General features: G+C 40.2%; 1 protein-coding gene across 1 annotated transcript in view; it reads left to right on the top strand.

Annotated features, from left to right (window-relative positions):
* Positions 1–14,482, top strand: part of LOC111140922 (NCK associated protein 5) — a 784,669-nt gene that overhangs the window by 519,436 nt on the left and 250,751 nt on the right. The window contains exon 5 of the mRNA XM_022493188.1: positions 5,196–5,283. Coding sequence (XP_022348896.1) covers positions 5,196–5,283 — 88 coding nt within the window. The remainder of the gene's footprint in view (positions 1–5,195; positions 5,284–14,482) is intronic.

The following is a 14,482-nucleotide window of genomic DNA, read 5'->3' on the forward strand; positions in this document are numbered from 1 at the left end:
AAAAAAAAAAAAAAAAAGATAATTCTATCCTTTCTGCCCCACCAATGGAGCAGTGGACTGCCTGCACAGAGGTTAGTCAGCCAGGAGTCCAGTGGCTTTGAAGTGTAGCCAGGCTAGGGACTGAATGTAGAACCCTGGTCTCATTAGGGTACTGCTCCAGCCCTCTAAGCTAATGAGCTTACACATGAAGCATGCTGACTCTGGACTGCATATTCAGGGTGACAAAAAGAGCAAGGAGTTACTATTTCTGGGAGATGATTGGTTTGTTTCGCTAATGACCAGAAGGCCAGCATGTTAGCCCCAAGTGTCACAACTTAAGATGTACTCCAGTCTTATTGATGCCTTTCATTTGTCACTACTTCTCTCTGGCCACTTAGACTTACATATAGGTCTGTGGGGAAATGAAAAGAAGCCAGGAAATGGATGAGGGAAGAAACTGTTAGATTCACTCTTTCACTCAAAAGGAATTTACACACCACCGATCCAGTAAAAATAGCTATGATCAGTTGCTGGAGATAAAATAAACAAGGCAGAACCACGGACCTAAAGAAACTCAGAGATCATTAATTAACAAGGCAGAAATGAATGGGTTATGGTCTTGCAACCTCTAACAGAAAAGCCAATGAGGGAATATTGAGTAATTTCACTGTTAATTTCATTATTAATGTATTGTGTGATTAATCAGTGAGCACCCATTAGAATATTTCTTGAAATGGGACTCAGTTCAGCTTCCAGTTGAAAGAGCCCCATCAATTATCAGTTTGAGTTGCAGAGAGTGGCTTCTTGTTTTGCCTTTACTTTCTTTTATTTCTGTCAAAAATGAAGTTATGCTAAACTGAGTCTCTGATCATGGAAGTCACAAAAGAACACTTCAGTCTAGCATTCTGATCAGTTTCTAGTGTGTCATTAGGCAAAAACTCTTACATTTCGACCTGTGCTATCTGAAATACACTATTGACATATGAATTTAGTTTCTTTTCTCTGACTTGTGTAGGACTTAGCTTCTTAAAAATATTATACTTTAGAACTTGCTACATCTCTTCAAGTACAATTTTGGCCTATGTCTTTTTAGTTGACAGCCACTTGACTGGTATGTAGGAGAAGAAAAGACTTTAGTCACAGTTTGGACCAAAAATAAGTAAATACATAAAAAAGAACTGGAAGACATTGATTAAGGGTGGTGTTAAACCAGTCAGCAGTAAAAAAAAAAACAAAAACACAAAAAAAACAAAAAGCAACAAAAAAAAACCAGTAACAACAACAGAGAAAAAAGAAAATTTCTGCCTAGACCTGGCCTGGAAAAAGGAGTCAGCTTATTTTTAGGCACGTTTGGAAAACAGATTATAGAACTGTTCTATGTGAAGACACATCAGCTATCAAAATAATAAAATGAAGTAAAATGTCAGCAGGCATCAAATGACAATAGATAAGGCTTCACAGTCTGATTTTCAGGAAAACAAATAGAGATGTTTGCTAAATGAAAACTTAAAAAAGATGTCATCAGGGAATAAATAATAATGTCTTCTCATCAGGTTCAAAATATTTTCCCTGTGACCAGATTCATAAAAGTTATGAAAGGATGAGACAACTTAATTTTTTACCAAAGGTTGGGATGGGTCTCAGTAACTCTGTTCCAAGCTGTAGCTTACAAATGTAATTGGTTTTAATTAATGATGATATAGTGCCAGAAAAAAAATGTTCACTGTGTTACTGTGGGTCTTGGCTGCTTAAAAATTTAACAACTTCCTGCCCACCTCTTTTCTTTTTCTCTTTTTCTTTCTCCTTTTCTTTTCTTTTCTTTTTTTTTTTTTTTAAATATAAGGCCAAGAAGAATGGGGAAAGGTGAAGAGATGTTTTTCTTTTTGATCTAACAACTTGTGCATAGAACTTTTAATTATACAGAAGGAATAATTCAGCAAGATATACACTGACAGAATTATATTTTAACTTATTAAGAAAAGACAAAATTTTATTTTCACTGAGTCTAACATTTGGGACCCATTTAAGAAATGTTTATAAGTTGGGCACCTGGGTGGCTCAGTGGGTTAAGCCTCTGCCTTTGGCTCAGGTCATGATCTCCGGGTCCTGGGATTGAGCCCCGCATCGGGCTCTCTGCTCAGCGGGGAGCTTGCTTCCTCCTCTCTCTCTCTGCCTGCCTTTCTGCCTACTTCTGATCTCTCTCTGTCAAAAAAAAAAAAAAAAAAAAAAAAAATGTTTATAAGTGAATGAAAACCAGATTAAAATAAGAAAGACCTGCAGCTTCTGTGCTAATGTGAGAAGAAAGTAGATGCGTATTTAGAAAACCAGAGCCCAGTCCTTGATCTGTCCTGCGCAAACTGCCTGATCTTGGGCAACTCATCTCCATTATCATTACTTTTCTTATTGATGATAGATCTGGCAGACAGCATGGAAAATCCACTACCATTGGAGAGATTGTCTTTGTTTTTTTCACACAGTAAAATAAAATATTAGAAATTGGCTCTGATCATTTAATATTTTAGAATCTGTCCCTTCTTCACAACTGTTTTTTTAATATAAATTTGGTTTGTCTTTTCTACCAGACCTTAAGCACTTCCCAGGTCAGAAATGGTGTTTTTGCCTTTTTGGGTTCAGCATCCATAGATGTTCACCAAGGTAACTCTTCATTAAGAGTTAAGATTCTTCTTCATTTAAAATCATTTCCTGGGGATACCTGAGTGGCACAGTGGGTTAAGCGTCTGACTCTTGGTCTCCATTGGGGTTGTGATCTCAGGGTCATTAGATCAAGCCCTGCATTGGGTTCTTTGCTCAGTGCAGGGTCTGCTTCAAATTTTCTCCCTCTCCCTCTCCCACTGCCACTCCCACTCGTGCTCTCTCTCTCTCTCGCTCCAATAAATAAATAAACATTTGAAAAATTAATTAATTAGTTAATTAATTATTTTTCTGGATGTAAGTAAGGCCTAGTGTAAAAAGGCTGCTCTCTCACAGTCAGGAAAAGTGGTTTAGTCCTAATCTACCCAACTAAAAATGCTCCTATGAAGAAGCCCTTGAACTTTCTGTGTCTCTGCTTTCTTAACTACTGCATCGATGTAATGATCTTTTACAAATACATTATAATGGTTAATAGATGAGCGTTCTTTGACAGGTTGGAAGTACTATTTAATTTCATTGTTATCATTAATAACACAAGACTTATGAAAATATAGGGAACAGATTTTGCTCTCCTGGCTGGATGCACAGGAGATAGCTCACATAAATATAAGTCACAAATCATTCTTTGAGCACGCATAATGGTGTCCCCTGTCTTCTGAAATCCTGAGTGGGTCTCGGTGCCATCCCCTGTGGAGGCAGAATTTCCCTAGTTACAGTCCGGATTTGGATGAGCCCAGATTATCTGTGATTTCCTCACTCTGCTGCTAAGTAGTTCTATCATATTAGATCATATTAGAAAGGTTTGCATTTTGAAATATACTCCTTTGGTTACTGTAATGGTCTTGCCACTTCATGGAATTCATTGGCCTCCTGGAGCCCTTAATTTGCCATGCTAGAAGCTCTTAGTAAAAGAAAGAAGCTGGATCAGTCAAGTTTCCCTCAAGTCTTTCAAAATGGTAAAATACATGCTTCAGAATAGGACTAGAAGAAACAGCCAACTCAGGTTCTGGGCAAAAGAGCACTCACTGTGTTAACTGAATTTAGTTCAGGTGTCCTCCTAAGAGCCTGGTCCATGTATCCTCATGGATGGGCCCCATGGACACGGTCATTCAAACACAGAATATACATGGTCAGCGTCTGGCACAGAGTAACTACCTAATAATTTTTTTAATGAATCAACAAAGCATTCCTATAACAGCATCTGCTGAGTACCTACTTGATCTATAACTGAGGGAGGCACATACGAAATCTGTGACATGGTTCTGTACCAAATACTGTAATTTACTTCAGGAGACAGAACATACATACATGAGCTATTTGAGCATTAAAGTGGGGAATTTTTAAGTGATAGTATGAATGATATAAAGAGAACAGCTATAAAAATTCAAAGAAATGGGGGGGGGCAATGAAGATGTCTCTTTGGTACTGAAACTTGAAGTAGATTTTTTTTTTAAAGATTTAATTTATTGGGGTATCTGGGTGGCTCAGTGGGTTAAAGCTCTGCCTTTGGCTCAGGTCATGATCCTAGGGTCCTGGGATCGAGCCCCGCATCAGGCTCTCTGCTCAGCAGGGACCCTGCTTCCCCCCGACCCGCTGCCGCCTCTCTACCTACTTGTGATCTCTCTCTCCCTCTGTCAAATAAATAAACAAAATCTTAAAAAAAAAAAAAAAAAAGGAGGCTTTAACCCCCGGAGCCACCCAGGTGCCCCGTTGAAGTAGATTTTGAAAAATGGTTGGAAATGAGAAGATGCAAGGGTTTGGCATTTCAAGAAGTAATAACAACATGAGACAATGTCTGGAAATGGAAACGGAAATGGGTGTGTTTGTTTTACTCTTTACTTTTGGGCAATGGGGGATGGGCATTGGAAGTAGGTATATGAGACAAGATAGGATTATAATATACAATGTACATTGCAATATAACCTGTAGAAATACTAATTAATGTGCACTAGGATGTATGTGTAAAGATGTGTATTATTTAAAAGAGTAAAAATCTAGAAGTAATTTAAGTTCCATCAGTAGAGGAAGGGTTAAATAATTTATGATGCATTCATATCATGAAATACCAGGAAGTAGCTAAAAAGAATAAAGTAGATCTTTGTGTGCTGACAATGAAAAGACCACCATGGAAAGATGTAACAGTGTGTTAACAGTGAAAATGCATTCATGTAATATTCGTCAGCTTCAAAAATTTATTTAAAGAAATCAAAGTAGTATTTCAGGAAGATTAATGTGGTGACATTGTGTCAAATTAAAAGGGAGTGATTGAAAGGGAAGTGGGATATTGGAAGATGTTTGCGTAAGAATAGATGCAGGAGGCCAAGGATAGGGACCTGAATGGTAAAGAGAAAAAGAACCCAGAGACATTCTGAAGAATGATTTTAAAGGACTTTGTGACAGATTCCTAATATAGGGGATGAAAGAGAAAGAAGAGAAAATAGATTTCCAGGTATCAGCTTAGGAAATATACTCGAGAAATATTTCTCCTAACTGGAATAGACCCATGTTAATCAAACCTTCTTTAAAGAAATTCTTTATGTATTTTGTGTTTGTTTGTTTCTCAGGATGGAAGAAACAGTACGAAATCTACTGAAGAGTCAAGGGCCTCCAGAACAGAAAAAAGAAGAAACTGTTAATATAATGGTCTATCAGGTATGCCATGTTTTTTACTCTTGGCTGGGCACCAGCTGGCTTGTTTTTGTTGCATTTCTTTAGCTGGGTTCTCCCTAATGCAGAGATAGACAAGTGTTGTCCAGACCCTGGTTCTGGGAGCCATACAGTCACCTCTGCTTAAGGAATCATGTACGTGTTTACTTATCTCCTTCATTTCTTGAAGTATGACTATGAAATAAGTTGTAGATTTGGTTGTAGGAAGATGCAAAAACTAAGTTTATAATGAAACAGAGAGACCTATAAAAGTACCGTAGTACTCTGTGGTCAGGACAATAAGACAGGTATCTACAGCATTCTCTGGGAACACAGAGGTGAGGGACTCATTCTGTCTAGGGAGTTAAGTGCCATACCTCTAAGAAGTATGACACTTGGCATATTTCAGAGGTATGATACTTGGGGGCTTGAGGGATAGGGAACAGGAGGAAGGATGCTGCAATCAGAGAGATGCCTAGAGGAAGACACAGTGGTTGAATCTGCATGGCAGACTCATGGAGAATAGAGAAGGTAAGTAAATAATGGCCTGGTGAGATAAAAATCTCAGTGATGAGACTGAGGGTACATGGAAGAGCTGGATGAGGTCATGCTTGCACACTGTGACTTTGAACCTTGCAAGGGCGTGACCTTGAACCTTGGGCAATGTGGAGTATAAAGAGGTCCAGGGATAGTAAATGGTAGATGAAGTAACCAGTCTTTGTCTTCTGAGAGTCTTCATTCCATGGTTCTTTAACACGAGCAAAGCAGCTGGGATGGCAAGCAAGGCCTCCAATCTGAGCATGACTGAAGCTGGCGACATACAAGAGAAGGCTCTGGAAATGAAAATGGGCAGATATTTGTGGAAATCACTGGGTAGCCCAAGTTTTTTGCTGGCTAAAAAGCAAGTGTGCCTGGGGAGATAAGCAGAGAAACCCCACTGGTAAAGATCATGTCACATGATTTTCCCTGAATTTATGGGATCAGGGGTCTATAACCCATCTTGTTATGAAGATTTGAAGGAATCTGATAATAAAAGTCACAATATTTTTTTAAAGATTTATTTATTTGAGAAAGAGAGAGAGAGAGAGGAGGGGCAGAGGGAAGGGGGAGAAAGAATCTCAAACAGACTCCTCAATGAACATGGAGACCCAACGTGGGGCTCGATCTCATGACCCTGAGGTCCTGCCCTGAGCCAAAACCAAGAGTCGGATGCTTAAATAACTGAGCCACCCAGGCACCCCAAAAGCCACAGTATTATATGAAGTTAAGAAATCTAGGCAGAGTTGACCTTAATAAATTTATGCTCTAAGTAGTTGACTCTTCAAGCATATAAGCGACTTTAGGACAAAGGGGACAACTGTTATCCATCTCCAGAGAAAACAGTGCAAAGCACTGACTTCTTACCAGGGAAGTAATTATAATTAGCTCCAGAAGACAGTAAGAGAAAGTCATTAACTTCCATTTCAAGAGGGAGAGTTTAGAGTCTTCTCAAGGTTTGGTCTTTACCCAAGGAATGCATTCTCACCTTTGTCCGATGTGTGGTGACCTAAAGTCAGGATAAGGATTTAAGTCCTCCTAGGTCTGGATCTCTCCGAGGTACTCTGTGTGCTTTGGTAGAAAAAGGAGGTCCAAGTTAAACACGGGACTTGCTTCTCCATTAAGTTTTTCTGTGTAGCCTAAGAGTCCTGTGAATCCCAAACTGAAGTCATTCGTTCCTCTTCCCAGATAAGGCCAGGCTCCAGTTAGAACTAAATCATTCAGTGTTGCTCTTGTGTCTTTCCTGATCTCCTCAGGATGGTTCTGTTTCACCCAGGTTCTTGTTTTCTTTTGATCTCTCCTTTCTAGTCTCCCCACCACTTTAATAAGTGCCAAGCCTGCAGTGTCCACACATACCATCAGATCTCATTTTGGGAAGTTGGAAGCTCCTTAGAAAAACAGATGCAGTTTTAAAAAATGTATCTTAAAACTATTTCCTAACTATAACCTAGTCTATTGGATTTGAGAAATTAGCTCTCCTCTCTGAGGAGGAGACAGTTATTAACTTGAATTAATGCTACATGGAAGGGATTTTTCAGTCATGGCTCTAATTGGCCTGTGGCTCATTGTCCGGAAAATGGGAGAGAGACATGGCTTGTACGATCCATAAAATCACCTACTTATATGTTCAACAGATATTTATTGAGCTTCTAGTATGTACAGGGTGCAACCTTGTTCTCTGGGGGTTTAAGGAATGAGGATGAAGAGAAGAAAAAGAGGAGTATTGCTGGGTGGCACTGAGTCCCAGAGGGTCCATGCCATCTCAAAAATCCTAGTGTAAATATGGCTGAGGGGAACAAAAGAGGGTATGTAAGGTGTGCATAGTGATACAAGGGGAGCACATAGTAAACAACTCCCTAAGCCAGATTCTGTGTTTCAGATGAGAGCAGGGAAATTTATTGTTTCATCATATGGGGTGTTATTAGCACACCTGACTCAGATTTTCCAACTGTGAGATTTCTCTGACAGGAGCCGGAGGGCCAGGAGAAGCTTGGGCCCATGGGAAAGCTCAAGTTTGTTTCATTTTCCATCACGGAAGTGTTTATCCTGAGGCTTTTATCACTGAGTTAATATAATAATAGCAGAGTAAAAGCTTCCTGTGTTCCAGGCCCATGCTAATTGCTTTGCATGCATTAAAGGCTGGTCATATTTTGTTCTAGGGGTGTGTTCCTGAAGACCTCTCATAATTTGTTATTTATATTGTTTCTAGCTTGCATAATTCACTATGAATTCTCTCAAAGGACAGAATTTTTTTTTCTGTTCAGTGGCTGAAACAGACCATGAGGCAGCCAGTGGTTCACAGTTTACAGAGCATTACTGTGCAATCTTTCACTCTTTTTTAATTTGGGGAAATTTTGTGATTTCAAGATGTACACGTGACATAACATTAGTCACATTTTTATTTGACCACAGTTTCCCGTTTTCCTCACTCAGAGTCTTACTGAATGTGACTAGATTGGAGCTCCTTCAGTCCCCACCACAGTAGAGTCACTTTGGCCCTCTTATAGTCATGGACATAGGCTCAGAGAGGGTAACCACTTGCCCCAAGATGCACAGCCTGAAGTAGCCTCCTATGCCCTTGGACTCTAATTGGTCCGACTCCATGTGCTCAGCTCTTCAAGCTAAGGAATTCCAGAGAGACTAATTGATGGGGCCGGGCTTACCCAGCTGGCTGTTGGAACCTGAACCTGGGTCTTTCGCCTTTTTATCTAGAGCTCTCTTTATTCATTCATTTCCTCATTCATTCCAATGATAGTTATTCACTTACTTCTTACCCAAGGTTCCCTATTGCTGCTGTAACAAATTTATTTTCTTGTATTCTGTCTAGTGTCTAGACATGAATTTATTCTCTTGTAATTCTGGAGATCAAAAGTCTATACTCATAGTCCTGGTAGAGCAACATTCTTACATGAGGCTTCAGATCAGAATTGTTTCCTTAGCTTTTCCAGGTTCTAGTAGTCCTTGGCTTGTGGTTTTTAACTCTCATCTTCAAACTACTTCACTCCAGACTCCAGTTGTGTTGTCCTGTTTCCTCTTCCTGAATTCACCCTCCCTCTTGCTTCCATCTTACAAGGATTCCCATGATCCCATGGGCGCCATCCAGGATAATCTCCACAGATCAAGATCCTTCATTTAATCACACTTGCAAAGTCCCACTTGCCATGTCAGGCGCCATATGCACAGGCTTCAGGAGTTGGGATGTAGACTTCTCTGGCAGGAGGGAGGGATGGGGCAGGCATTGTCTGTCACACTCAAGTAGCTTTAGCCCAACAGGCTACCAGTTCCTACTAGACACCAAGCTGAGGGCTGGAGATGCAAAGATGCCTGCCTTGCAGAGACCTTTTCCTGGAAAGCTCCATTTCTAAATGCTGAGACTGGTGAGGGAAGGCAAATAATCCAATATGCACTAATGGGATAGGGACCACAACAGCAGTTTGCATGGATGGGTTCTGGGAACACAAAGGGAGATGCCACCAAACGTACCATGCTGCTCTTTGTGGAGGCTCCGCCTCCTGACCACAACTCAGAGCTAATAATCCGCTTCGCAGGGTGCCTGGTGCCTCAGTGCGTGAAGCCTCTGCCTTCAGCTCAGGTCCTGATCCCAGGGTCCTGGGATTGAGCTGCGCATCGGGCTCTCTGCTCCGCGGGAAGCCTGTTTCTCCCTCTCTCTCTGCCTGCCTCTCTGCCTACTTGTGATCTTTCTTTGTCAAATAAATAAAATATTAAAAAAAATAATAATAATCCATTTCACTTTTTTTTTCCTTTTTCTTTTTTAGTCTCTGTTGTCTCCTGATATGGACCCAGGGTCATGAGCTTCTTCCTAAATCCTACAGCCTTCTTTCTCAGAACATCTTCTATCCCTTGTATTTTAATACACCATCTGACCGTTAGGGCACCTATGCTTGGTGCTGTACAGTTTACAAAGTGCGCAAAATTGGTCTCATTTGTTCGTATCAGCAGTCTCTCCAATAGACATTACCATCCTCATTTCTAAGGGTGAGTCTCAAAGAAGACTGTTCCAGTTCTGGCAAATGCTCAGTGATAAAACTGGAGATAAATCATAGATTTTCCTAAATGAGATACATGGAGGAAAAGTGAGCAGTTATCTGTGGGACACTTTGACGGTAGGATAAGGAATGAGCCCAGACTAAATTCGCCAGCTCATGGAGTCCCTGTCTTGAAAATCAGAAATGAAAAATGAGTGAAAGTCAATGGAGCTAAATTAATAAGCCATGTAATGTTCACGCCTGTCATTTCTCCTGTGGGAAAGGTGTAAGAGAAATAATGTCATTATGTGCATGCGGGGAAGGGGCTATGCCTGGGACCTAGGACGGTGTCATTTCACAGGGGGAACCACCCCCAAGATTGTGAAGCAACCTGAACAAGTTGATTAAGCATAAATGAGTTTTTCAAGCAGTTGCTTGAAAGGAGCATCATTCCCTCCATGTTGGCCATCATTAGATTTAAGATAAAATAGAAAAAAAAAAAAAAAGTGGGGGAGGACTCCTGGGTGGCTGAGTCTATAGAGTGTTTGATTCTTGATCTTGGGGTTGTGAGTTCAAGTCCCATGTTGTGTGTAGAGATGACTTAAAATCTTCAAAAGAATATTTCAGACAGGCATCCCAAGAAAGGAGAATCCTGCCGAGAACCCCAGGGGATCACCCTGATTATAGGTGTCTTGTGTCTGTAGTGACCTGGTGCTTCCTTGTTGCCATTGAGGGGCTTCCTCTTGTCTCTGCTTTGTTGTACGGAACACGGATTGAACCCACGTTGGCTGATCCTTCAGAAAGAAAATGATGGGTGTAAAATCAGAAACACCAATGAGGGGAAAAGACCTGTGTGTGGCTACAGCTCTTGCCACTAATAAGAAAGGCCTGTGACCTCAGACGGTCACCTAACCTCTCTGGGGTACTTGCTTTTCATATTTGTAGAAGAGGTGTTAGACTAGATATGAGATTGCAAATGTACCTCTAGTGTTTACAGTGGCTAAAGAGTGTAAATGGCCAAAGTGGGCCAAGTACTAGAAAAATTAAGTGTTCTCTAAGGGTTTACATGCTCTTTTTCCACTTTTGAAAGGAAATAGTTACAGGGAAAGTTTCTTGGGGTTTGTTAGTTTTATTAATAAATGATAGCCTTGCTTTTGAAAACTATGCAAGAACAACCCACATGTGGTTTCATGCCAAAGGGCATGAGGGAGCAGTGGGGACTGTGGCAAACCAAAGAGCCTCTGTCTGGTCTAAGGGAAGCAGTCCCACCCAAAAGTACACACCTGTGTGGATGGATGGCCTCATGTTTTAAAAGAAGATCAAAGTTGAGGTTTTTATGGGTCATTCTTTAGTCTGTAAATAGTGTCTTATTTTTTTATACAGGGACTAATTAAAAATCTTCTAAAGACAATCCTCAGAGCAGAAAGAGGATTTCTCGGGGTTTTTAATGCTCTTAGAACTCTAGAATGTTGACAATTCTTTGCTATCCTGTGTGGTCTGGTCTACACAGCGTAAGCCCAGAGAGTATCTCTACCTATGACACCCTGACCCACGACTGACCACCACTTTCTGAGGAACTACTATGTGCTGGTCATATTCTAATCATTTTATGAGTGTGAACTCATGGAATTGTCACAAGAACACTTTGATCATTTTCCTTATTTTACAGAAGATGAAACTGACTCGTGGGGAGGTTAAAATGCTTGCACAAAGTGAATATCACCCTTCTTAGGTTGGTTGAGCTCCTTCCTGCCCTTTCAAGAAGAGGGCATAGATTGCCATAATGATGGAGTGGAGAGATGTCACAGAGAAGTGCCTAAGTCATTGTTCCAGCAGAGAGCACATTACACTAGTGTGCTGGTGTCTAAGGCTCCCTCTCCTTACCCCTTTGCTCTGTGCCACCTTTATAGAGAGCCCTGAGCTGTGTGTTTTCTGAGCCCAGCTCCATTATTTCCAAAGATGGCTCATGTTTGGTCCCTGATCACCTGTGTTTAAAGCAATACAGTACGTTACCCAAATCATTTCCATTTGAAATGATTTAATTGAAAATCAAAATGACTTTTTCCTTAAGTAGTTCCTTTAAAATATTCTCGGATGTGATGAAGTAGGTGATGCTTTGAGAGAAGGATCCTTTCTAGTTATCCTAAAATCTGTTAGGCATCAAGAATATATCCATATCCTTTAATGCACATGGAAAGCTCCTGACCTAGGATGGGATCTTCCTCACTGAAGCTCACGGCCTGCCTGGTAGAGATATTACTTATTTCACAAATTCTCATTTTTATCAGAGGTAGGAAATGTTTGCCTAAAACTTCACCTTTTTTCCCTGTAATGACTTAAGCTCATTTAAAAATTTCAGTGTATTAGGAAGAAAAGTTAAGGTTGAAAAATTAAAGAATCAGTTACAAAAGTTACCTTTCTAAGAAAGCTCTTTTCGATAGCAATATTCTTAGTATATTTGAAGTGTGAACTTTTCAAACTTTTAACATGAAACCATTTTTTTTCATGAATATATGTAAATGCAAGGCAAAATTGAAGTATCTGTGATTTTTGGAAGCTACAAGATTTTTGGCTCTGTTTTCTGACTGAGTAGCAGAATTACCCGAGGGAATCATTACAGACTGAGCTATCTGGGCTCCTCCTTAGCATCTCTGCTGTTTTGTCATTTCCAAGTTTGATGAGTCATTCTGACTCCTCAGGTCTGTAAGTGCACTGGGAACCTGTAAGGTGCTTTAATATCCATCCATTCCAAAATCCCTATTCTCTTGCTTTTGCGAGGAAGAAGGAGGAGTTAAGGTTCAAAGCCCCCCTCTTGGTCTAGCACCTGTATACACATCTATGCTGATTCTCTCATTCACAGTGTTTGTCTCATAAGTGCCCTGGCAGTTAATTAGCCAAGAGAACTGAATTCTTTAGAACTCTTTGGAGAGCTTGTCTGTAATTCATCTAAGTTTTTTCAGAAAAATGGGGCTGTTCTGTTGTTCTTTTTTAACCTAAATAAAATGTGGTAAACAAATGCAAAAACAGATCAAAAGTGAATACATTCCGTGGGTGCATACCGGTTGGGAAAAAAAAAATGATTTAAAATTCTATTGAATGCTGACAGAGTGACTAAGCCTTTGCATAGGTATTTATAAAATTATAATACACAATGGGACATGAAATATTTTTGTTGAGCTCTTTTATGTGTATCTGTGGCCTGTAATCTCAGGAAATCTCAAATGCCTTTGATTCTGCTTTAAGAAAGTTGGCCTTTTCTTTGAATTGCTGTGAACTTTGAAGAGCTGCTGAAGTGAGTAATGGTAATAAAGGGAGTATTTTTATTGTGTGTTAAGTCTTAAATGGCTAAAAACCGATCCTCGAGGAAATGGTTTTCTTCCTCTTTGTGTTCTTTTTTATTTTGTTTTAAGCAGCATCTACCATACAGGTAGTAAGTTTAGATAAAGGCGGTAGGACTTCTCAAAACCAAGGTGAGCGATGAGGTTTGGGACAGCCAAAAACATTGCCTTTCATAAAACATTCTTTTTCTCTTTGAAACTCTTCTCTAAAATGAACTTACAATTTTGCACTCCACAGAAGACTTTCCCAAATTCCAGAAGTTTTCAAAACAATCTCATATGGAAGCATCTGACTGAGGAGAGCATTCACCTCTGAAATGCCAAAGCCATATTAAATACTTTGAAAGGAACAGAGGAATAGTTTTAAATAATTTCCTTAAGAGTTTAAATAGCTATTTCCGTTCTTCTTGGGAATTTAAATTCCCTGGTTTAAGGGGCTCTGACTCTACTTTCTCATTCTCAATTTCTATCTAAATTCTGTGCTCAGACATGAATGTTTTCCCTATTAGATGTTTTGACCCTGAACAGAACTCTTACCGAGTCAAAGCAGAGTATGGTCTCGCTCTTAAAACAAATGTAACCTATGAATAAGACGGTGCCCCAGAGAATCACCTTCTCTGCATACAGGGCAGCTGGTTATTGCCATTGAACCTGAGAGCCGCTTTCCTCCACTCATCTCACAGAGGGCCAGACTTTACTTTGGAATACCCAGTAAATGTCTCAGGTCAGGAGGTTCTGTAGGTAGAAACCAAAAGATGTTGCCCTTTAGTAAGTGCAAATACTTTGGGTACTGCAGCTCATTAACTAGGCACATCAATTTGTTCTTCCTCTTAGGAAACAAATGAATATGAACAGAGCAAAATCAGGGCAATATCCATTCTTGAGCTTTGATTCTATTTCCGTAACTCACCTGAAACAACAAAACTATGATTTTCTTTGTTTTTGGACTTGGCTTTATCAGTGGTTTGTAAAACAGAGATAAAATAGTCATTGGGGGAAATGGACAATTTTGGAATTAGGAAATAGTTAAGAAAGAAGTAGAAAGCACCTGCTGGTGGGGGGTGGAGTGGCGTGGGTATGTACACTTTCATTATAGCAAGCTTGTCTACGGTAACCTTTCGGTTCTTTTGTCCTTATTGACTTTTGTCTGCACACCACGCACCACATGGCAATGAAGAGGAATCACCGTGTGTGGGGTGAGAGGAGCGTGGTCTGCTAGGAGGCTGCCATCTGCCTCGAAGTCATTGCAGAATTCAGGTGTTAACTGGCTGGACCAGCAGTTCTGAGTAGGAAGAACCACAGCTCTGGCAGGCTCTAGAGCTTGTCCCTGTGCCCTGTCCAGCA

Source organism: Enhydra lutris, unplaced genomic scaffold (genome assembly GCF_002288905.1).
Source record: "Enhydra lutris kenyoni isolate GAN:26980312 unplaced genomic scaffold, ASM228890v2 scaffoldscaffold1, whole genome shotgun sequence".
Lineage (NCBI taxonomy): Eukaryota > Metazoa > Chordata > Mammalia > Carnivora > Mustelidae > Enhydra > Enhydra lutris.